Below are 23,516 nucleotides of genomic sequence, written 5' to 3' on the forward strand. Positions count from 1 at the left end.
ATGTGGAGTTAACAATCAGAGCCAGAAGAGGCAGTATGCCTTCTTTTCTCTACCCTTCTCTGCTCTGGCTGCTCCTCACTCAGAGTTAAAACACTGCAGTTCTCCAGAGCCAGCTTGACAGAAACAAAGGCTGAATTAAATGTCTCTGTGTCTATATGAAATTAGATTTTCGTGCTATCAAATATTAACACAAGATGACTTACAGAAAGTGTAATGAGGCAAGGCCATGCATTCATTTTTAAATAGGTACTGTCATACTATTTCCTTTTGAGGAGCAAATCTCAAATCAATGGAAATCACCACTAAAAAGAGACAGCGAGATGAAAGATCGTGATATAAAGTAAGTCTGAATGTCCGTAATTTGTACGATACCTTATTTACATAAGTATTCAGACCCTTTGCTATGAGACTTAAAATTGAGCTCAGGTGCATCCTGTTTCCATTGATCATCCTTGAGATGTTTCTACAACTTGATTGGAGTTCACCTGTGGTAAATTCAATTGATTGGACATGATTTGGAAAGGCACACACCGGTCTATATGAGATCCCACAGTTGACAGTGCATATCAGAGAAAAAACCAAGCCATGAGTTCAAAGGAATTGTCCGTAGAGCTCCGAGACAAGGATTTGCAGCGTTGAAGATCCTCAAGAACATAGTGGCCTCCATCATTCTTAAATGGAAGAAGTTTGGAACCACCAAGACTCTTCCTAGAGCTGGCCACCTGGCCAAACTGAGTAATCGGGGGAGAAGGGCCTTGGTCAGGGAGGTGACCAAGAACCCGATGGTCACTCTGACAGAGGTCCAGAGTTCCTTTGTGGAGATGGGAGAACCTTCCAAAAGGACAAACATTTCTGTAGCACTCCACGAATCAGGCCTTTATGATAGAGTGGCCAAATGGAAGCCACTCTTCAGTAAATGGAAGAAGCCACTCCTCAGTAAAAGGCACACAAAAGCCCGCTTGGAGCTTCCCAAAAGGCACCTAAAGTGATATTTATGTTTTTGTTTTATACATTTTTAAAAATGTCTAAAAACATGTATATGCTTTTTCATTATGGGTTATTGTGTGTAGATTGATGAGGGGGAAAAATAAAAAATACATTTTAGAATAAGGCTGTAACGTAGCAAGATTTTGAAAAAGTCAAGGGGCATTGTAGTTTATTGATGTGTTGCATGGCTCAAACAATGATAATTCATTCTTCAAACAGAGCCTGATTACCCTGAGGAGGATCCCCGTCTGACCACTGAAGATGTACAGCTCTACCAAGCTAAAATGGTCTTTTTATACTCCATGTTTGTCACGCCTGCTCCCGATCTCCACCAGGCTGCCCTGTATTACGCACTCCTGCCACCATCATTACGCACACCTGCATTCCCTCATCAGCGATATTGGACTCACCTGGACTCAATCCCCTGTTTATTACCTCCCTATATTTGTCAGTTCCCCAGCTCTGTTCTCCGCTGCTGCATTGATTGTCGTCTGTCTTTGTGTTTCCCAGTTATGACACTGTTCCTGTCCTGTTGCATGTCCGTTCCAAATTAAATGTCAACTCCCCGTACCTGCTTCTCTTCTGCAGCGTCGTTCCTTACAATGCTGTTGTTGTTGATGACGTTGTTTTCTTCCAGCCTACCTTCCTTCGCTATATTGTTCCAGAGTCATTTTCATTGTAAAGTTGGAGATGATTTGACAAGGCAGTAAAGTACAGTTGGATGACGAAGATAAAGAGAGAATTACATATTTTCTCTGTATGAGAGAAAGATAATGATAGTCACTGCCCAGCTTTAAATAGGACTTTTACCAAATGAACCCCACAAACTCATAAAACAGAATATATTTCTATGCCATTAGTAAAAGACTGAGTGTGGAACAGCATGATCTTTGAGATTAACTTCCTAATGTTCGCTCTTTAAAAATGTATAGCTGCGCAGTGAATTTGATCTCCATTGCCACTTGAACTTATATTTCTCTCTATACATCCTCTGATGGCTGGCTTGTGTTAAGGTGGGCATTTAATGCATGCATATTTCATATATGTTCAATTAGGATACAACTGTCAGTATGTTTTCCCAGCAAGAGGGGGTGAATTTCTCTCTCTCTCTCTCTCTCTCTCTCTCTCTCTCTCTCTCTCTCTCTCTCTCTCTCTCTCTCTCTCTCTCTCTCTCTCTCTCTCTCTCTCTCTCTCTCTCTCTCTCTCTCTCTCTCTCTCTCTCTCTCTCTCTCTCTCTCTCTCTCTCTCTCTCTCTCTCTCTCTCTCTCGCAGTGCATGCTGGGTGTTTTTGGAGTTTGAGTGTTTGGTGTGGAGGGCTCTATCCTAACTAACTTTCTTGATTATTTTCTTAAATGTTATTTTCTATGGTGGAGGGTTAATGCAAGTTTTGTTTTAGCGGTATCCAAAGTTTTTTTTCAAAGTTAGGGTGGAAGAGGACAGAGTAACTTTCCTGGGGTTTGGAAGGTGTGGTGTGCGCGATGGCTTCTCAGCCTAGCGCGGAGGAGACGCTGTCTATACAGCATGGATTCAGGTGTGTTCCTGAGAACGGAGTTAAGGTGGAGGAGGTTCTGCTCGCGGTCGGTGAACAGGTAGGAGCTGAGTTTATACATTCTGCTTCTAGAATGAACAAAGCTGTGGTTGTGTTCATGAAAAGGGCTAATTTGGTTGGTAGGCTAATTGCTAGCGGAATATTTGTAAGGGATGTGTTGGTGTCAATTTCACCTCTCTCTACCCCTTCAACAAGAGTTGTAGTGGCAAATTTGCCTCCGTTTATTACGGATGATCAAATTAGGAAAGAGCTGAGTCGTTTTGGTAAGTTTGCTAGCGGTTTCCGTGTACTGTCAGCAGGATTTCAGGCAGATGCCGTTAAACACGTTGTTTCGTTCCGGAGGCAAGTGTTTATGTTTCTGAACAACAACGAGCAACAGCTAAATGTGCACTTTAAAGTGAGACATGGGGAGGGGCTCTATGCAGGTTTTGCCAGCACAGATAGTTTACGGTGTTTTGAATGTGGGGATTTGGGGCACAAGAGTTTTGCGTGCCCACACAAAGGCCATAGACAAGGTGAGGGTACAAGCGCCAGTGGGGGAAATCAAGGTCAAAGTGCAGGGGGTAAGGAGATGCAGCCAGCAGAGGCTGGGCCTAGTCAGGCTAGAGATGGTGGGATAGTGGAGGCTGGGCCTAGTCAGGCTAGAGATGGTGGGGAAGCAGAGGCAGGGTCTAGTCAGGCTAGAGATGGTGGGGTAGCTGAGGCTGGGCCTAGTTATGCTATGGAGGGTGGTGTAAAGGGTGCTGGGTCTAGGCAGGATATGGATGGTGGTATAGCAGAGGCTGAGTCTAGTCAGGCTATGGATGGTGGGGTAGCTGAGGCTGGCCCCAGTCATGCTATGGAGGGTGGTGTAGATGATGCTGGGCCTAGTCATGCTATGGAGGGTGGTGTAGATGATACTGGGTCTAGGCAGGTTATTCTCGTGGATGAGGAGAGTATAGTGGGGAAGTGTAAGAGATTAGGGGGGGAGGAGGAGGGTGTCAAGCGGAAAAGGAAAAAGGGTGTGGACAAAGGCACCATGGAAATGTTGCCTGTTGCTGTGGGTGAGGCCCTAACCAGAGAGAAAGAGCAGGTGGTCAGGGTGGGAGATAGAGAAGAGGAGGAAAGTGAGTCTGAGGAAGAGGATGAGGAGTTATTTTTTTCAGACTCCTCTTCAATTGGCCCGGAGCTGACAGCCAGTCAACCAGAGGGGTCTAAGTACACGTTGATTGAACTGACAAGATTCCTGAATGAGACTAAGGGGAAAAAAGTTAATCTTGAGGCTTTTTTTCCTGATCCTAAAAAGTTTGTAAGATCAGTACAACATGCTATGAGAAATGAGGGGCATGGTGTCCTCTCACCCAAGAAACGGTTTAGGTTGAGGAAGTGGGTCACAACAGTGCGTAAAGGGTTACCTTCAGACACTGTTTAAATGGTTCATTTCTTTCTGACACTGGGGCTTTTTGAGCTTTGCTATTGGTCTATTTCTCTGCTGGCTTTTCTCCCACTTCTTATGGAGACTCTTCGGGTAGGCTCGCTCAATATAAATGGCGCCAGAGATGCGGGAAAGAGGAGTGTGTTGGGTGAATATGTAAAACAAAAAAAAGTACACGTGTTGTTTCTGCAGGAGACGCATAGTGATGTGGTGAATGAAGTTGATTGGGGGCTCTGGTGGAAAGGGGCAAGTGTGTTGAGCCATGGGACAAATCTTAGTGCAGGGGTGGCAGTCCTTTTTGCACCGGGTCTGTCTGTAAAAATTTGCTCCTCAAAGGAGGTGTGTAAGGGCAGGTTGCTTGTTGTTAAAGCAGAAATTAACAGCATGGGTTTTGTTTTTATAAATGTGTATGCGCCTAACACAGGGAGAGAAAGAGGGGTTCTATTTGGGAGTCTTAGACAGGAACTCTCACAAGTAGCGCCTGAGGAGATGCTGGTGATCGGAGGTGACTGGAACTGTACAATGGATTTTACAACAGATAGAAATGGGGAAGAGCCTCATTCAGTGTCAGTGGGGGTGTTAAGGGACATCATTAATCAGTTTGACCTAGTGGATGTTTGGAGAACTAAACATCCAAACACAAGACAGTATACATGGGTGAAGGTTTTTGGGGCTAGGGTGAGTGCAGCCCGACTTGATAGGTTTTACATGTCCAGGAATCAGAGCAATAGGCTGCTGGGCGCTACCATTCTCCCGGTGGGGTTTTCGGATCATCACATAACCATGGCTCGGCTGTCTATTTCACCAGGGCCCCGGCAGGCATCTTACTGGAAGTTCAATGTAAAGCTCTTACAAGATGCCACTTTTTGCTCAGGTTTCCAGACTTTTTGGGAAAGGTGGGGGCAGCGAAGAGAGGAGTATGAGTCTCTGGGTCAATGGTGGGATGTGGGGAAAGTGCAAATTCAGCTTTTCTGTCAACAGTACACAGCTCTCTCATCCTCAGAGGCTAGGAGAGTATTGGGGGAACTAGAGCGGTGTATTAGTGAGATGGAGGTAGAGATGGTGGGGCAAGGCAATGTAGGCCTCCAGGCTAATTTAGCCGAATTACGTAGGGACCTGGGCAGTTTTTTCCAGGTTAAAGCAAAGGGAGCACTTGTAAGAGCTAGGTTCTCCATGCTCAAGGAGATGGATGCTCCCAGCTCCTTCTTCTTTGGTTTGGAAAGACAGAGCAGTGAAGCCAAGGGTATGCATTGTTTACGGCTCTCTGATGGGCGGGTGACCTCTGTGGTGGGGGAGATGCGGGAGCGGACTGTGGAGTTTTATACTGAATTGTATAGGGCAGAAATGTGTGATCCTATGTGTGCTCAGGTCTTGTTCGCAGGACTCCCTAAGCTCTCTCGGGCACAGAGGGATGAAATGGACATTCCTCTGTTGTCACATGAACTGGCAGAGGCCGTAACCCAGATGTCCCCCGGTCGTGCACCGGGGGTCGATGGACTTCCAGTGGAGTTTTACAAAAAATTCTGGGGAATAATTGGACAGGATTTCTTTTGCGTCTTGCGTGAGTGCATCGGGGTAGGAGAGTTGCCGATGAGCTGCCGTCGGGCGGCTCTGACTCTCCTGCCCAAAAAAGGGGACTTGTGTGAACTTAAGAACTGGAGGCCTGTGGCATTACTCTGTGCGGACTACAAGATTTTTGCCAAGGTCCTCTCTAACAGACTGAAGTCCCATCTGGACTCTATAATACACAAGGACCAGACATATTGTGTACCGGGACGCTCAATCACGGACAACTTGTTCTTGATTAGGGACATGTTGGACTTGTCGAGAGGTTCTAATGTGAATTTTGGACTGGTCTCTTTAGATCAAGAGAAGGCCTTTGATAGAGTGGATCATGAGTATCTGTTTAATGTGATGTCTGTGTTTGGGTTTGGGAAGAGTTTTGTGACCTGTGTGAAGCTGTTGTATGCTGGGGCGTCATGTATGGTTAAGGTGGGAGGGGGGCTCAGTAGGCCAGTCTGGGTGAGACGGGGCATTAGACAAGGATGCCCTCTATCTGGGCAGCTATACACACTAGCCATTGAGCCTTTTTTAGGACTGCTACGCAGGAGATTGCAGGGAGTGTGCTGGACAGGCATGGGTGTGGTGACAGGAATAGCAGTCTCAGCATATGCAGACGATGTTTCTGTGATGGTCAGGGATGGGCAAGATATGCAGGAACTAGAGACCAGTCTGAAGGTGTACGAGGGAGCTTCATCAGCTAAGGTAAACTGGGGAAAGAGCAAAGCTCTGTTATGTGGGGAATGGGGGGATAGGGCTCCTCCTCTGCTTCCAGGGGGTTTGCAGTGGGGTTGTGAAGGGCTTAAAGTGTTGGGGGTGTACCTGGGCTCGGAGAGGTGGGTCAGGAAGAACTGGGAGGGGCTGTCACAGGCAGTGGTGTCAAGACTGGCCAGGTGGAGGTGGCTCCTATCCCAAGTGTCATATAGAGGGAGGGTGCTGATAATTAACAACCTGGTGGCATCTTCCTTGTGGCATAAACTGGCTGTCCTCAACCCCCCCGCCGGTCTGCTTGCAGACCTGCAACGCAAGCTGGTGGACTTCTTTTGGTCGGGCCATCACTGGCTGAAGGCAGCAGTGTTGTACATGACCGTCCACGAAGGAGGACAGGGCCTGGTGGAACTGGAGAGCAGGATGGCTGCTTTCCGGCTAAAGGCGGCGCAGAGACTGCTGTACCATACTGATGTTGGCTGGAGGGAACCAGCATGCGCACTGCTGAGGAGAGCTGGCGGATTAGGGTTGGACCGGCAGCTGTTCCTCATGAAGCTGGAGAGGCTGAGTACAGCAGGTCTCTCAGAGTTTTACTCTGCGGTGCTGAGGACCTGGCAGCTATTAAGGCCCACACGAGAAGGGGGTGTGGAGCCTGGGCAGTGGGTGTGGGAGGAGCCTATTTTCCACAACCCAGCCATCCCTTTGAGATCGGTTCAGTCTGCCACCCTGCAGAGGCAACTGATGGCAGGGGGTGTACAAAGGCTAGGTGACCTGAGAATGCTGGGAGAGGAGGGGTGGAAAACCCCGGAGGTCTTGGCTCAACAAACAGGAATAACGTCTCTTAGGCTGCTGGAGAGATTCCTGGAGGAGGTCCAGGAGGCACTGTCTGAGCAGGTAAGGGGGGTGTTTGAGAGGCCAAAGGGAGAGGGGCCACCAACGTTTCCGCCACTGCAGGTGACGGCAGAGACTGGGGACTGGCAAGGGGGTCTGGAGGACTTGTTAGATTTTAACACTCCGAGCCTGGGGGAGTTTGAGGGGGTGGGAGGTAAAGCCCTCTACAACCTCTGCGTTAAGGTTAGGAACATTAGAAGCCTAACAGGAGTGAAGGCACATCAGTGGCAGGGGGTATGTGGGGTGGAGAGTATGGTGGGTTTTAGATGGAGGGCGCTCTACAAACCCCTAGCACCAAAGAGGTCAGGGGACCTACAGTGGAGGGTTCTTCATGGAGCCCTGGCCACTAACAGCTGGTTGGCACGGGTTGATCCGGGAATTGGGCAGGGGTGTCCTTTCTGTCAAATGAAAGAAACTGTGATTCATGTGTTTTCTGTGTGCACCAGGTTAATGCCATTAATGTCTCAGTTGGAATGTCTGTGTGAGAGATTGGGGGTGTTTTTTGCTGTTGGGATGTTTATAATGGGATACAGGTATTCGAGTAAGGAGAAAGCGAAATGTGTGTTGTTGAATTTTCTGTTTGCTCAGGCAAAGTTAGCTATTTGGCTAACAAGGAGAAACAGGGTCAAAGGTGGGGGGATAACAGACTCTTTACTACTGTTTAATGGGATGGTCTCTGCGCGCCTTAGGGTTGAGTTTTAGTTCTATAAAATGATAAAATGTGTGGGGATGTTTGAGGAGATATGGTGTGTTGGGGGGGCTGTCTGTACAGCTGGGGAAGATGTTTTGGATATACGGTTGTAGGAGAGGGTATTGTTTTTGTGTATGGTGATTTGTATCATGTGGTAGATAGAAAGGTGGTACATGTATGCAGTACAGGCTATATTTAGTTTTTTTTATTTTAGGGGGGGGGTTGGCGAGTTTGAAATGAAATGAGAATGTTTCAATAAAGAAAGACCAAAAGTGTCTCTGTCTCTGTCTCTGTCTCTGTCTGTCTGTCTGTCTGTCTGTCTGTCTGTCTGTCTGTCTGTCTGTCTGTCTGTCTGTCTGTCTGTCTGTCTGTGTGTGTGTGTGTGTGTGTGATCCTGAGAATGGGGAGTGGACTAATGAGAATTGCTCACTGACCTCTCCGTCACAGCGACAGGCTCAGAGATGACAGATCCCATGGAGCCTCAGCCCAGCACATTACTATGGAGTCCCCAGGCCTTTCATCCATCAAACCAGCCATATTTGTTTTTCTAAACTGACGTTTAGATATTGCAAATGCCATTTAATTCAAGGCAGCACACTGAACAGTGCATGGAACCAGGCCTGTGATGGATGGCTTTGACTCCTGTTTTGGGGAGACAGATGCAGAGGACTAGGCTTGGAGTATACTTTGCATTCAGACTTTGTATTCTCCAACTGTTCTCCTATACCTTTAGCCCACTCAGCCCTCAAGGGGATAACAGCCATTTCCTTCAGACACTCTCTCTCTGTGTTCCCCTGGAGACAGAAAGCATAACCTCTAAAAATAGCCCTGCTATATTTCTTATGTCTGCAAGTGTGTGGACAGACTTGCATAATGACTTGGATTAACCTTCAATCTCAAGGATGCATTTGCGCCTGTGTCTTGTAAATATACTGACTGTAGCCAGCAGTGCTCTCATATTCCTGCAGGGAGGGGATGTTTATTGTGACTCATAAAATTGGACTGTGATTTTGATATACCTGAACTGGGAACCAACTTTAACATTTACGTCTTGACCTTTCGCTGTGGCCTTTTGGGTGATCACCGCTGTGAGGGAGAAGCAGGGATGCGAAACAAAGCTAACTGGAGCCAGCCAGGTAGAGAGCAGGGCTGCTGCTACCATTCAAGTCAGGAAAATCACACACACAGATGGTGACAACAGTTGGAGGTGGAGAACCAGGAGATGACTGGGGAACATAGCATTAACCAGCCTGGGGTTAGTGCATTCTGCTGTCCATGCAGGGAATGAGACAGGGTGCGTGTGCTGTACCTCTAGACTGCCCGTGGCAGAGTAGGCAGCGTAGGAGAAGTGTTGTTCTGCCGTGGGGTTGTTGTTGTGGTTCCTGGGGTCACACTGAGCCCCGCTGGGCAGGAAACACTCGTGGCTGGCCCGGTCCACAATTCTGCTGGAGGAGGGGCCAGGCAGGCTGAGGAGGACGCTGTAATTGGACAGCTGGACGTCTGTCAAACCCAGGTCTGTCCACTGTTGGTACAGGTGCTCAGCCCTGGCCTCCTCGTTGTCGTATGATATGCTAATGAAAGGCCTGATGGGAGACAGAGAAAGAGATGTAGTTATGAATGTCTATTTACCACTGTGTGTGGCAGGAATCCTGGCAGATGCTTTGGAAACAGACTTACCAAAGCAATTACACATTATCAATTTGGCTAATTAACAAATACTTTATTTTAGTTATTGTTCACACTACCAGTGTTCAGAATATCTGTGACAGAATGAAGTCTACTTTTTTCCATGATATATTTTTGAGGACAGTCTTGGTAAATTGGTCTTAACCCAAAAGCGTCTACAGGTCTTAACCCAAATGGTCTTATTGCAAAGCGTCAACACAAAAAAGTAATTTGTCAAGCAACTAGTTACCAACAAATCTTTGGGACAGACAGCATCTCTCAATCATTACCAATTTCAGGTAAACAATTGGTGGTGCTTTTAAGCTAAAATGTGTTGGCGCTTTTAGGGTTAAAATCTGAATAATGACTGAACAGAAAATGTTCTGAACAAATGGATGCACTAATAAAACTGTGAAAAAACTGTGAACACATTACCAACAGATGGTTAAACATGAAGGAGAGGAGTAGTGATGATAAAGGTCCTCTTCTAGCAGTTTTCAACACTATGATATGATTTATCTACCATACTAAGTAATGCATCTAAAATGGCATGCATAATTACTATGAATACAATACAATGTAATATATTTTTATAACTATACATATAATTGATCATGCCAAAATTATGTCCAAGCAGGTAACTGAGCCAAACAGCATTTAATTTAAGGAATACTGATGTATGCTATCCTCTAAATCATGACTGATTCAATGTGTTCATGTTAATCTCATCTCATCTCTCTCTCCTCATCCAAGATGGCATAGCAGTCAGACGTCCTTTTGTCCTCGTCTTGGCCCGTATATATATATATTTACACCTTTCTTTGCATATCTTTTATATATTTTATTTTCCAAAAACTCAACTTCAAAACGCTTTCCTGCATCCCGCCTCACCAATTACAAAAAAAAGTATTATTTACCTCAAATCTGAAAATCCACAGTAGAAGCTAGCTAGAAGCTAACCTGAAGCTACCCAGAAGCTAGCCAGTTTACTGGCTAACGTTAGTATTTCAGCTAACCACGGTTTGTGGTCATCAGCTATTCCTTTAGCTCGTTAATCTATTGCCACTTTTGTACAACGCGACTCAGACCAGAACATACCGGACCTATTTTTCTCCATATCCCCGGATTTCAACCGCAAGCTCTGGACATTTACACCTTGATTACGCAGCTAGCTAGCTGCTACCCGTGTGTCTATTGGCTTACGTCGATCCCGGAGAAAACATCAATTATTCCGGAGCTAGCCAGCTGAAGAGTTCCATCAGCCACTCCTGGGCTACAATCACCTATCCGGACCCGTTTTACTGCCAATGCGGAGCCCCACCGGGCCTTCACGACTGACTACCGACGTTATCTGCCCGAGGGAGTTATCCAACTGGCACCTCCGTCGCGACGTTACCTGAACGCTCATCTGGGGCCCGCTAATCGTTAGCTGTCTTATCGGTTGCTATCTGAATAAGTCTATCGGACAATTTTTTCTTGGGTCACTATAACTATATCTATTTGCCAATTGGATTGATCTCCTCTACCACACGGAACCCCACTAATCTACAGACGGAAACGCACGAGGCGGCTAAAAACAGACCTCCATCCTATGCTAGCTTGCTACCCATAGCCCGGCTAGCTGTCTGAATCGCCGTGACCCCAACCAACCTCTACTCACTGGACCCTTACGATCACTCGACTAAACATGCCTCTCCTTAACCTGTTTGGGCTGCAGGGGCAGTATTGAGTAGCCGGATAAAAGGTGCCCATTTCAAACGGCCTCGTACTCAATTCTTGCTCGTACAATATGCATATTATTATTACTATTGGATAGAAAACACTCTCTAGTTTCTAAAACCGTTTGAATTATATCTGTGAGTAAAACAGAACTCCTTTTGCAGCAAACTTCCTGACAGTAAGTGGAAAATCTGAAATCGATGCTCTGTTCTAGGGCCTGCCTATTAATGTCCTTGATATTTATTAGTATAGATGCACTTCATACGTCTTCCACTAGATGTCGACAGGCAGTGAGAGAAGAAATTGAGTGAATAACTTGATCTGGGGTTGAACAAAAGCTCTTTGTATGACGTGTCACCAGTTTCCTGTTTTCTGGAGAGCGCGTGAAGGGACCTGGTTTTGCCTTTTGTACAGCTGTCGTTATAGACGACTAATATCTCCGGCTTTGATTTTATTTGATACATGTGACAATATCATCGTAAAGTATGTTTTTTCAATATAGTTTTATTAGATTATTGTAATTTTTTCGGGACGTTAGGCGTGTCGCGTTGTGTGCCTTTGTTCAGGAGGGAGAGCTTCGAGCCACTTTGCTAGCTTTCCGTGCTAATTGACTGGAGAAGAGGACATTCTAAATCCAAACAACAATTGTTCCCAACAAAGGACCCCTTGTACAACATTCTAATGAAAGATCGTCAAAAGTAGGACCCATTTTATGATGCTATTTCATATATCTGTCGAACATGTGAAATAGTCGTTTGCGCCCAGATTTTGGGTACTCTCTCACTATACCTAAGCTGGATGTCGTAATGAAGTTATTTGTAGAATTCTAACACGGCGATTGCATTAAGAACTAGTGTATCTATCATTTCCTATACAACATGTATTTTTTAGTAACGTTTATGAATAGTTATTTGGTCAGAATAGTTGAGTGCCAAAAAAATATCCGCACATTCTGGGAAAAAGATGCTACGTTAGCACAATGTATAACCACTGATTTCAGCTCTAAATATGCACATTTTCGAACAAAACATAAGTGTATGTATAACCTGATGTTATAGGACTGTCATCTGATGAAGCTTATCAAGGTTAGTCAAAAATTGTATATCTTTTGCTGGTTTATTCGCTATCGCTAACGTGCCTATTGCTATCGCTAACATGCCTTGATGAATGAATGCGGTAGTGTGGTAGGCTATTGTAGTAAGCTAATATAATGCTATATTGTGTTTTCGCTGTAAAACACTTAAAAAATAGGAAATATTGGCGGGATTCACAAGATGTTTGTCTTTAATTTGCTATACACCATCAATTTTTCTGAAATCTTTTATGATGAGTATTTAGGTATTTGACGTTGGTGTCTGTAATTACTCTGGCTGCTTCGGTCCTATTTGTGACGGTAGCTGTGATGGTAGCTGCAATGTAAAACTGATTTATACCTTAAATATGCACATTTTTCGAACAAAACATAGATTTATTTAATAACATGTTATAAGACTGTCATCTGATGAAGTTGTTTCTTGGTTAGTTAGGTTGGTTCTTGGTTAGTTAGGTTGGCTTTGTGCATGCTACCTGTGCTGTGAAAAATGTCTGTCCTTTTTTGCATTTGGTGGTGAGCTAACATAAATATGTGGTGTTTTCGTTGTAAAACATTTTAAAAATCGGACATGTTGGCTGGATTCACAAGATGTTTATCTTTCATATGCTGTATTGGACTTGTTAATGTGTGAAAGTTAAATATTTCTAAAAAATATATTTTGAATTTCGCGCCCTGCACTTGAAGTGGCTGTTGTCATATTGTGCATATTGCAGCCCAAAGAAGTTAATGTCAATATGCCTTGTCCATTGCTGTTCTGGTTAGTGTTTATTGGCTTATTTCACTGTAGAGCCTCTAGCCCTGCTCACTATACCTTATCCAACCTTTCAGTTCCACCACCCACATATGCGATGACATCACCTGGTTTCAATGATGTTTCTAGAGACAGTATCTCTCTCATCATCACTCAATACCTAGGTTTACCTACACAGTATTCACACCCTACCATACCTTTGTCTGTACATTATTCCTTGAAGCTATTTTATCGCTCCCAGAAATGTCCTTTTACTCTCTGTTCTAGACGTTCTAGACGACCAATTCTCATAGCTTTTAGCCGTACCCTTATCCTACTCTGTTCCTCTGGTGATGTAGAAGTGAATCCAGGCCCTGGAGTGCCTAGCTCCACTCCTATTCCCCAGGCGCTCTCTTTTGATGACTTCTGTAATAGCCTTGGTTTCATGCATGTTAACATTAGAAGCCTCCTCCCTAAGTTTGGTTTGTTCACTGCTTTAGCACACTCTGCCAACCCGGATGTTTTAGCCGTGTCTGAATCCTGGCTTAGGAAGATAACCAAAAATTCTGACATCTTCAACCCTAACTACAACATTTTCAGACAAGATAGAACAACCAAAGGGGGCGGTGTTGCAATCTACTGCAAAGACTGCCTGCAGAGTTCTATCCTACTCTCCAGGTCTGTTCCCAAACAATTTGAACTTCTACTTTTAAAAATCCACCTCTCTAAAAACAAGTCTCTCACCGTTGCCGCCTGCTATAGACCAGCCTCTGCCCCCAGCTGTGCTCTGGACACCATATGTGAACTGATTGCCCCCCATCTATCTTCAGAGCTCGTGCTGCTAGGCGACCTAAACTGGAACATGCTTAACACCCCAGCCATCCTACAATCTAAGCTTGATGCCCTCAATCTCACACAAATTATAAATGAACCTACCAGGTACCACCCCAAAGCCGTAAACACGGGCACCCTCATAGATATCATCCTAACCAACTTGCCCTCTAAATACACCTCTGCTGTTTTCAACCAAGATCTCAGCGATCACTGCCTCATTGCCTGCATCCGTAATGGGTCAGCGGGCAAACGACCTCCACTCATCAATGTCAAACGCTCCGTGAAACACTTCGGCGAGCCAGCCTTTCTAATCGACCTGGCCGGGGTATCCTGGAAGGATATTGATCTCATCCCGTCAGTAGAGAATGCCTAGTTATTTTTTTTTAAATGCCTTCCTCACCATCTTAAATAAGCATACCCCATTCAAGAAATTTAGAAGCAGGAACAGATATAGCCCTTGGTTCTCTCCAGACCTGACTGCCCTTAACCAACACAAAAACATCCTATGGCGTTCTGCATTAGCATCGAACAGCCCCTGTGATATGCAACTTTTCAGGGAAGCTAGAAACCAATATACACAGGCAGTTAGAAAAGCCAAGGCTAGCTTTTTCAAGCAGAAATTTGCTTCCTGCAACACAAACTCCCAAAAGTTCTGGGACACTGTAAAGTCCATGGAGAATAAGAACATCTCCTCCCAGCTGCCCACTGCACTGAAGATAGGAAACACTGTCACCACCGACAAATCCACTATAATTGAGAATTTCAATACGCATTTTTCTACGGCTGGCCATGCTTTCCACCTGGCTACCCCTACCCCGGTCAACAGCACTGCACCCTCCACAGCTACTCGCCCAAGCCTTCCCCTTTTCTCCTTCTCCCAAATCCAGTCAGCTGATGTTCTGAAAGAGCTGCAAAATCTGGACCCCTACAAATCAGCTGGGCTAGATAATCTGGACCCTTTCTTTCTAAAATTATCTGCTGAAATTGTTGCCACCCCTATTACTATTACTGTTCAACCTCTCTTTCGTGTCGTCTGAGATTCCCAAAGATTGGAAAGCAGCTGCGGTCATCCCCCTCTTCAAAGGGGGGGACACTCTTGACCCAAACTGCTACAGACCTATATCTATCCTACCCTGCCTTTGTCACGGCTCCTCCTCTGCCGTGCAGGGGGTGGTTCCTCCTGCAGGCAGAGGAGGGTCGTTAGTGATTGGAGCCACCTGGGCTCAGGGTATAAAGCTGTCACTAATCTCTCTTGCTCTCTCTCTCTCTCTGCTCCTCCAGGTATGCTCATGATTTGTTTGTTCCTTTTTAGTTTTGCATAGTTTTCACTCAGTCATGTTCACACACACATATTCACGCATCCATGCACTTTACATACACCTTACATTATGATACATCCACACCTCATTCCTTTTTCTTAGTTTAAGTTAATAGTTTGTTTAATAATAAAGAATACTTTTAAATTGGCCTATACCTGTTGTTCGTGTCCTCTCATTTGTCACAGGCTATGAGCCGGCTTGTGACAAGTGGGGGCTCGTCCGGGATAGTAGTTAACTTGGGTTAGTTTAGTTCAGATTGACAATTTTTTTTGTTTGAGTGGATGTTTTGGTTGGGCCAATTTTGTTTAAGAGAGAGTTGAGAGCCATGTGTTCTTTTGGTTCAGTTAGCTTGGTAGCTAAGCAATTCACTCTGGGTTTTTCTGGGTTTTGTTCAGGTGGGAGTCCTCTCCTGTTGAGGCATATCAGCAAGTGTCAATAGGAGGCTTGTGGTGTTTTTGTTTTAGGTGGCAGTGAACGTGGGTAGAGCATCCCTTTCCCTTTTCCCCTACATCGGCTCGGGAGCACCTCCGTGGTTATGGGAGGGCCGCCAGTTTCTGGTTGTCTTTTCCACTCCACTGGTTTTGTGTGCATAAAACCCCACCACATGTGACTGCACGAAGACCAGGGCCAGTTAGTTAGTAGTTTTGGAGGATAGTGGGGTGTGGCTCCTGTCCTTGAACCCAGATTGACAGCAGGTGAGTTGTGTTTTTTTGAGCATTTGTAATAGTTGTATTGGTTAAGGAAAATGTCTTCCATTTTGTGTAGTTTTGTTCAAGCTCCTTCAGAGGTAGCCTTAGAGTTGTGTACTAAGGAACAGTTAATTGAAATTGCTGAACATTATCAGATTGAGATTGTTGATAAAAAAATTAAAGAGACTGTTAAAACTAGCTTAAAGCAGGGTCTTAGGGAAATGGGTGTTTTTGGTGGTCAGTCTGCTAGTAGTGAGGGTGCAAGTTTTCAGGCTAGCCCTTCATTAACTTTTGAGCAGCAGAGGGAACTGTTGCAAATGCAATTAGAGCAAATGCAAATGCAATTAGAGATAGAGCGATTGAGAAATGCTAATAGACCGGAAAGACTACCACAGTTTGATGTTTCACAGAATCTTCGTTTGTTGCCTAAATTTGATGAGTCAGATCCAGACACATACTTTACTTTATTTGAGCGTATTGCGGAAGCTAGAGCTTGGTCAGATTTGGACATGACTATGTTGTTGCAATGTGTACTTACAGGTAAAGCACGTGAGGCTTTTGCAGCACTGAGTGTAGCTGACAGTAAAGTTTATGCTAAAGTTAAATCAGCAGTTCTGAAGGTCTACGAGCTTGTGCCAGAGGCATATCGTCAACGTTTTCGTTACAGGAAAAAGTTAGATTCACAAACCTATTCTGAGTTTGTTTGTGATTTGACTTCTGCATTTAATCGTTGGTGTACAGCTTCTGAAGTTAGTACTTTTGAGGGTCTGTCTAATTTGATTGTGTTAGAACAGTTCAAAAATTCTGTTTCTGACCAGGTTGCTACATACATGAATGAACGTAAAGTTAAGTCTCCAAGTGATGCAGCAATCCTTGCAGATGAGTACAGGCTAACACATAAAAGCCATTTTGAGTCAAACAGTGACATGTACCATGAAAATAACTTTACTCCTAGGAATAGGTCACCTTTTTTGGGGGCTTCTTTCCAAAGGCCTGGGCAGAAGTTTAAGTCTGGAGGACTTAAAGGACCGGTTAATGCTAATACCTGTCGCTACTGTTTAGTTGAAGGACATTGGAAGAAAAATTGTCCTCTGCTTAAATCAAAACAGTCAGTTCAAGTTAAACCTGTTGTGATGGCAAGTCCTGTTACAGCCTCTGACCACCAGGGTGAGCTGTTTCAGCCACTAGTTGAGGTTGATTCTCAGTTTTCCCGCTGTGATTTTTCAGCCTTTATTTCAGATGGTGTAGTGTCCCTGGTAGATGGCAACCAGAATGTTAAAATCAAGATCCTAAGAGACACTGGAGCTTTAGATTCTTTTATTCTGGAATCTGTTTTGCCGTTCTCTAAAGAGTCTGATACTGGCCGTTGTGTAATGGTATGTGGTATGGGTTTAGTTCCATTCTCTTGTCCTTTACATGAAGTTACCCTAAAATGTGGTCTGGTAGAGGGTGATGTAGATGTTGGGGTTAGACCTCAGTTGCCAGTAGAGGGAGTACACATGATTTTGGGGAATGACTTGGCAGGTAGTAAGGTGTGGGCAGATGGCAAATTAAACATCTGTAAGAAGCAACCTTCAGTGACCCCTGCAAGGGAATCTCCGGATCAGAACTGTGTGTCTCCTGAGGTATTTCCAGTTTGTGCGGTTACCCGCGCAGCCTCTCGTAAGGAGATTGAGAGTAAGCCAGAAAGTCTTGAGTTGCCAGTCAAACTCCAGACAGAACAGTTGACTAGTTCTAGAGATTCATTGATGGCTGAGCAAAAAGCCGATACTACTTTGGCTGATCTGTTTGATAAAGTGGTTCCTGATTCAGTGGTGAGGAATAGTGCTCAGTGTTATTTTCTTCTTGATGGGCTGTTGGTCAGGAAATGGGTTCCACACTATGATAAGGGTTTAGGAGAACCAGTCTTTCAAATAGTTGTACCTACTACTTTGCGAAATAAAGTGTTGCAAACTTCACATGGTGATGTGGCAGGTCATATGGGTGTTCGTAAAACTTATGATCGCATACTTCGTTATTTTTTCTGGCCACGTTTAAAGCGGGATGTATCTCAGTTTATTAAAACTTGTGATACGTGTCAGCGCACAAGCAAGCCAAATCAGGTTGTAAAGCCTGCACCGTTGTATCCAATACCAGCCGTAGGGCAACCTTTTGAGCATCTTCTTATCGATTGTGTTGGGCCATTACCAAGGTCCAAGTCAGGTCATAGCTACTTATTAACTGTTATGTGTCAAGCAACCAGATATCCGGCAGCTTTTTCCTTGCGTACCATAACTTCAAAATCAGTAGTTAAAGCTTTAACTCAATTTATTTCAACATTTGGGATTCCAAAAACCATCCAGTCAGATCAGGGGTCTAACTTTACCTCTCATTTATTTGCTCAGGTTCTCAAACAGCTTAAAGTTAAACACAACAAGTCTACTGCGTTCCATGCCCAGAGCCAGGGAGCTTTGGAACGTTTTCATCAAACTTTAAAATCCTTGCTTCGTGCATATTGTACGGAACTGTCTGTCGACTGGGAGGAGGGGTTACCTTGGCTGTTACTAGCTGCTCGTGAAGTAGTGCAGGAAAGCACAGGGTTTAGCCCAAATGACTTAGTGTTTGGCCATAAGGTTGTGGGTCAGGGATTTGTCTGTCCCGTGGAAGCCAAGGTTCAGGCTGTGAGGCAGTTCCCACAGCCCTCTACAAAGAAAGAACTGATGCGCTTCCTGGGAATGGCGGGGTACTACCGTGCTTTTTGTAAAAACTTTTCGGTAGTAGTGTCCCCACTGACCAATCTGTTGAAGGCCAAGGCTGAATTTATCTGGTCCACCCAGTGTCAAGAGGCATTTGATGCAGTTAAGACTCTTTTGTATTTGGCACCTGTATTGGCAGCACCAAATTTTGGGAAACCTTTCAAATTGCAGGTAGACGCCAGTCAAATTGGTGCTGGGGCTGTGCTTCTCCAGGAGAATGACGACAAGGTTGAGTGTCCAGTCAGTTTCTTCTCCCGAAAATTTAATAAGTATCAGAAAAACTATTCTGTAATTGAAAAGGAGGCTTTAGGTCTCATTTGGGCTTTACAGCACTTCGAGGTCTATGTTGGTTCTGGTTTGACCCCTTTAACTGTGTTCACTGACCACAACCCACTGGTTTTTCTGAGGTCCCTGCAAAACCCCAACCAGCGCCTGATGCGTTGGGCTTTGTTCTTGCAACCATTCAACCTTGATATTAGGCACATTAGTGGTAAGGATAATATCATTGCTGATGCTCTGTCCCGTGCTCCTTTAACCTAGCTTGTATCTTATCTCTGCTGACCCCTACGGGCTGTCTGCGCCTCTTTTCTCTTAAATTGCTCCCCAGGTACCAGGGCTGCTGAGTTTGAGGGGCGGACAGTCAGCTGGGGGACACGGGGCTACTGCTAGGAGCCGGGATTGGTATTTTTGTTGTTTATTTGTTTTTTGGGAAATTTGAATTATTTTGAATATGTTGGAGGAAGTTGGGTTGAGGGTGGGACCCTCATTTTAAGGAGGGGGGTGTCACGGCTCCTCCTCTGCCGTGCAGGGGGTGGTTCCTCCTGCAGGCAGAGGAGGGTCGTTAGTGATTGGAGCCACCTGGGCTCAGGGTATAAAGCTGTCACTAATCTCTCTTGCTCTCTCTCTCTCTCTGCTCCTCCAGGTATGCTCATGATTTGTTTGTTCCTTTTTAGTTTTGCATAGTTTTCACTCAGTCATGTTCACACACACATATTCATGCACCCATGCACTTTACATACACCTTACATTCTGATACTTCCACACCTCATTCCTGTTTCTTAGTTTAAAGTTAATAGTTTGTTTAATAATAAAGAAAACTTTTAAATTGGCCTATACCTGTTGTTCGTGTCCCCTCATTGTTGTCACAGGCTATGAGCCGGCTTGTGACATAAGGTCTTCGAAAGCCAAGTCAACAAACAGATTACCAACCATTTTGAATCCCACCATACCTTCTCCGCTATGCAATCTGGTTTCAGAGCTGGTCATGGGTGCACCTCAGCCACGCTCAAGGTCCTAAATGATATCTTAACCGCCATCGATAAGAAACAATACTGTGCAGCCGTATTCATTGACCTGGCCAAGGCTTTTGACTCTGTCAATCACCACATCCTCATCGGCAGACTCGACAGCCTTGGTTTCTCAAATGATTGTCTCGCCTGGTTCACCAACTACTTCTCTGATCGAGTTCAGTGTGTCAAATCGGAGGGTCTGTTGTCCGGGCCTCTGGCAGTCTCTATGGGGGTGAAACAGGGTTAAATTCTTGGGCTGACTCTCTTCTCTGTATACATCAATGATGTCGCTCTTGCTGCTGGTGAGTCTCTGATCCACCTCAATGCAGACGACACCATTCTGTATACTTCTGGCCCTTCTTTGGACTGTGTTAACAAACCTCCAGACGAGTGTCAATGCCATACAACTCTCCTTCCGTGGCCTCCAATTGCTCTTAAATACAAGTAAAACTAAATGCATGCTCTTCAACCGATCGCTGCCTGCACCTGCCCGCCTGTCCAACATCACTACTCTGGACGGCTCTGACTTAGAATATGTGGACAACTACAAATACCTAGGTGTCTGGTTAGACTGTAAACTCTCCTTCCAGACTCACATCAAACATCTCCAATCCAAAGTTAAATCTAGAATTGGCTTCCTATTCCGCAACAAAGCATCCTTCACTCATGCTGCCAAACATACCCTTGTAAAACTGACCATCCTACCAATCCTCGACTTCGGTGATGTCATTTACAAAATAGCCTCCAATACCCTACTCAATAAATTGGATGCAGTCTATCACAGTGCCATCCGTTTTGTCACCAAAGCCCCATATACTACCCACCACTGCGACCTGTACACTCTCGTTGGCTGGCCCTCGCTTTATACTCGTCGCCAAACCCACTGGCTCCAGGTCATCTACAAGACCCTGCTAGGTAAAGTCCCCCCCTTATCTCAGCTCGCTGGTCACCATAGCAGCACCCACCTGTAGCACGCGCTCCAGCAGGTATATCTCTCTGGTCACCCCCAAAACCAATTCTTCCTTTGGCCGCCTTTCCTTCCAGTTCTCTGCTGCCAATGACTGGAACGAACTACAAAAATCTCTGAAACTGGAAACACTTATCTCCCTCACTAGCTTTAAGCACCAGCTGTCAGAGCAGCTCATAGATTACTGCACCTATACATAGCCCATCTATAATTTAGCCCAAATAACTACCTCTTTCCCTACTGTGTTTATTTATTTATTTATTTTGCTCCTTTGCACCCCATTATTTCTATCTCTACTTTGCACATTCTTCCACTGCAAATCAACCGTTCCAGTGTTTTACTTGCTATATTGTATTTACTTCGCCACCATGGCCTTTTTTTGCCTTTACCTCCCTTATCTCACCTCACTTGATCACATTGTATATAGACTTATTTTTCTACTGTATTATTGATTGTATGTTTGTTTTACTCCATGTGTAACTCTGTGTTGTTGTATGTGTCGAACTGCTTTGCTTTATTCTTGGCCAGGTCGCAATTGTAAATGAGAACGTGTTCTCAACTTGCCTACCTGGTTAAATAAAGGTGAAATAAATAAAAATCTACCAAAAGACACAATACCATGATGCAAAATAACAGAAATAAAAGACTGAAGCAGAATTTAATCTTCTTTAAATAAAAGCAAAACGTTTTACCCAGACCTCTTATTAACTTGTGATTTTAGTCTGAGTTTTGAACTTTTTTACAAGGAGACATTCACTTTAACCACCCAGTGTTGGTTATATTAGAAATAAATAATTATTTCCAGTTCCAAGACAATGAATGAAAAAATGGAAGAACAACACATTGACAACCTTTTTAACAAGAAGGGTAAACCTGAAATGGGTAAATACATAACTTTATCTGTTTGGGAGATAAGGTTCTGAGGACATTATTTAATGTCCCCATCAAATATAGACATCTAATGGAGTCTGCATAAAAGTCTGTTTATTTGAAAACTGAAACCCATCTCACGTCTTAAAGGACAAAAGAGACTGGCTAAAAGGACAATTCTCTTAACCATAGTAATCTTGTTGTGTTTTACTGATCCCATTAAAGGTAAGAAGTACCATAGCATTACACTGAAACTAGTTCTGTGTCATTGAATATAAAGACATATCAATTATACGCAATATTTGGTAAGACATTTCCAAACAATATCTTTTGTTTTGACCTTATGTCATAATCAGGAGTGACACATCAAAATAACTTAGACAGAAAGACCTCCTGTTCCTGACGCTAGGAAAGGGAACGTTTAGGAGGAAAACAGTCATAAATAAACCAGTTAGTCATGAACAGATCTCAGAACACCGTGAAAATGACATTCACTACCCGGCCTGGAAGATGACTGATCAACAGTCAAACACCACCAGGGATTCATGAGCAATAAACCTTGCTGTCTGTCTCTCTGACATTTGAAACATTGTTTCAATATTCAAATGCAATCTCCAACTGTCCCATAGTAATGAACGTATAGGAGTCGGACATCGGGACGAGAGAGGCAGGCAGCGTTTCTCAGCCAGTCGAAATCATGAATTAGCTGGCATAATTTCTATGGATATATACAATGTGTATGTAAATTGAAAAAGGTACAACTAAATGAAGTTCAGCTAGTTTGTAGTCTTTCCAGCTTCAGTTTGAAGTTGTGTTAGCTGTGTTGATGGCTAGCTCCTCTGAACAACAGTGTCCTGACGAGAGAGCACATTCTCTATGCCAGGCAAAATTGCACCTCATTAGCTCATTGTTATGGATGTATCCAAATAAATGTCACTAGAAAACACCTTAAACAAATGCAAATGCAGCTACTGTTGTTATTCTGTCTGTTTAACGTGACGGTAAGTTAGCCGTAGTTGGCTAGCTAGCAACAAGGGGTAGAAACGCTGCCAGCCATTATGGCAATGGAACATTTAGAACGAACGACTGGGTCGCGTCCATAGATACATGAACAACAAGACTGAACAACTGGGTCACGTCTCTGGGAACCGAACCAATAGAAAGAACAACCAGCTGGCTTGGGTAGCAACACTAGATTTGTTTTCGGACTGTATCTTGTGGAAGGATGAAATAGTATGAATAAATTCATTAAAATACATTTTTTAAATGAAAATATATTAATCATTACTTGAATATTTTGGTAACCCATTGTATAAAAGAGATAATGCCCTCGAAGCCAGTGTTTGGAGGATATATTGACATGGATTGCCGGCCCTCGACGAACAACACCCGTGCCAATATATCCTCCAAACACCGGCTTCCTGGGCATTATCACTGAAATAGAATGGCCCCAAATACATGAGATCGCAACGGTGGACTAAATGAGAGAATATCCTTCAGCAGAAATTTTCATCAGTGTCTCCACCATGCCTTCTTCTCCAAAATGTCAATTTTGGACCCTCAACATTCCACTTTCTCTGAATCCTGAACATGTTGGCCACTAAACACAAAGATGAAACTCCTGAAAAAATCCAAAAGAATACCTAGGTTTGGATATGGACCTCCCTTACATTCTGCTGCCATAAATGGGTAGCAGTTCCAACTGAATTCCAATTCCCAATAATCATGGCAAAACAGCTCAACTGGGAGAAATACATGTAATGAAAGCCTCGCAGCAGTTATGGTTAAGAACGAGTCATTCAGACA

The 23,516-nt window shown here is 44.3% G+C and overlaps 1 protein-coding gene across 4 annotated transcripts in view; it reads right to left on the reverse strand.

The window, feature by feature from the left end:
- The window catches only part of LOC129810541 (inactive N-acetylated-alpha-linked acidic dipeptidase-like protein 2), a 354,237-nt gene that overhangs the window by 170,621 nt on the left and 160,100 nt on the right, over positions 1–23,516 (reverse strand). For all 4 annotated transcript variants that reach the window (XM_055861117.1, XM_055861115.1, XM_055861118.1 and 1 more), the window contains one exon: positions 9,110–9,383. In XM_055861117.1, coding sequence (XP_055717092.1) covers positions 9,110–9,383 — 274 coding nt within the window. The remainder of the gene's footprint in view (positions 1–9,109; positions 9,384–23,516) is intronic.

The sequence above is a fragment of the Salvelinus fontinalis genome, chromosome 14 (assembly GCF_029448725.1).
Source record: "Salvelinus fontinalis isolate EN_2023a chromosome 14, ASM2944872v1, whole genome shotgun sequence".
NCBI lineage: Eukaryota > Metazoa > Chordata > Actinopteri > Salmoniformes > Salmonidae > Salvelinus > Salvelinus fontinalis.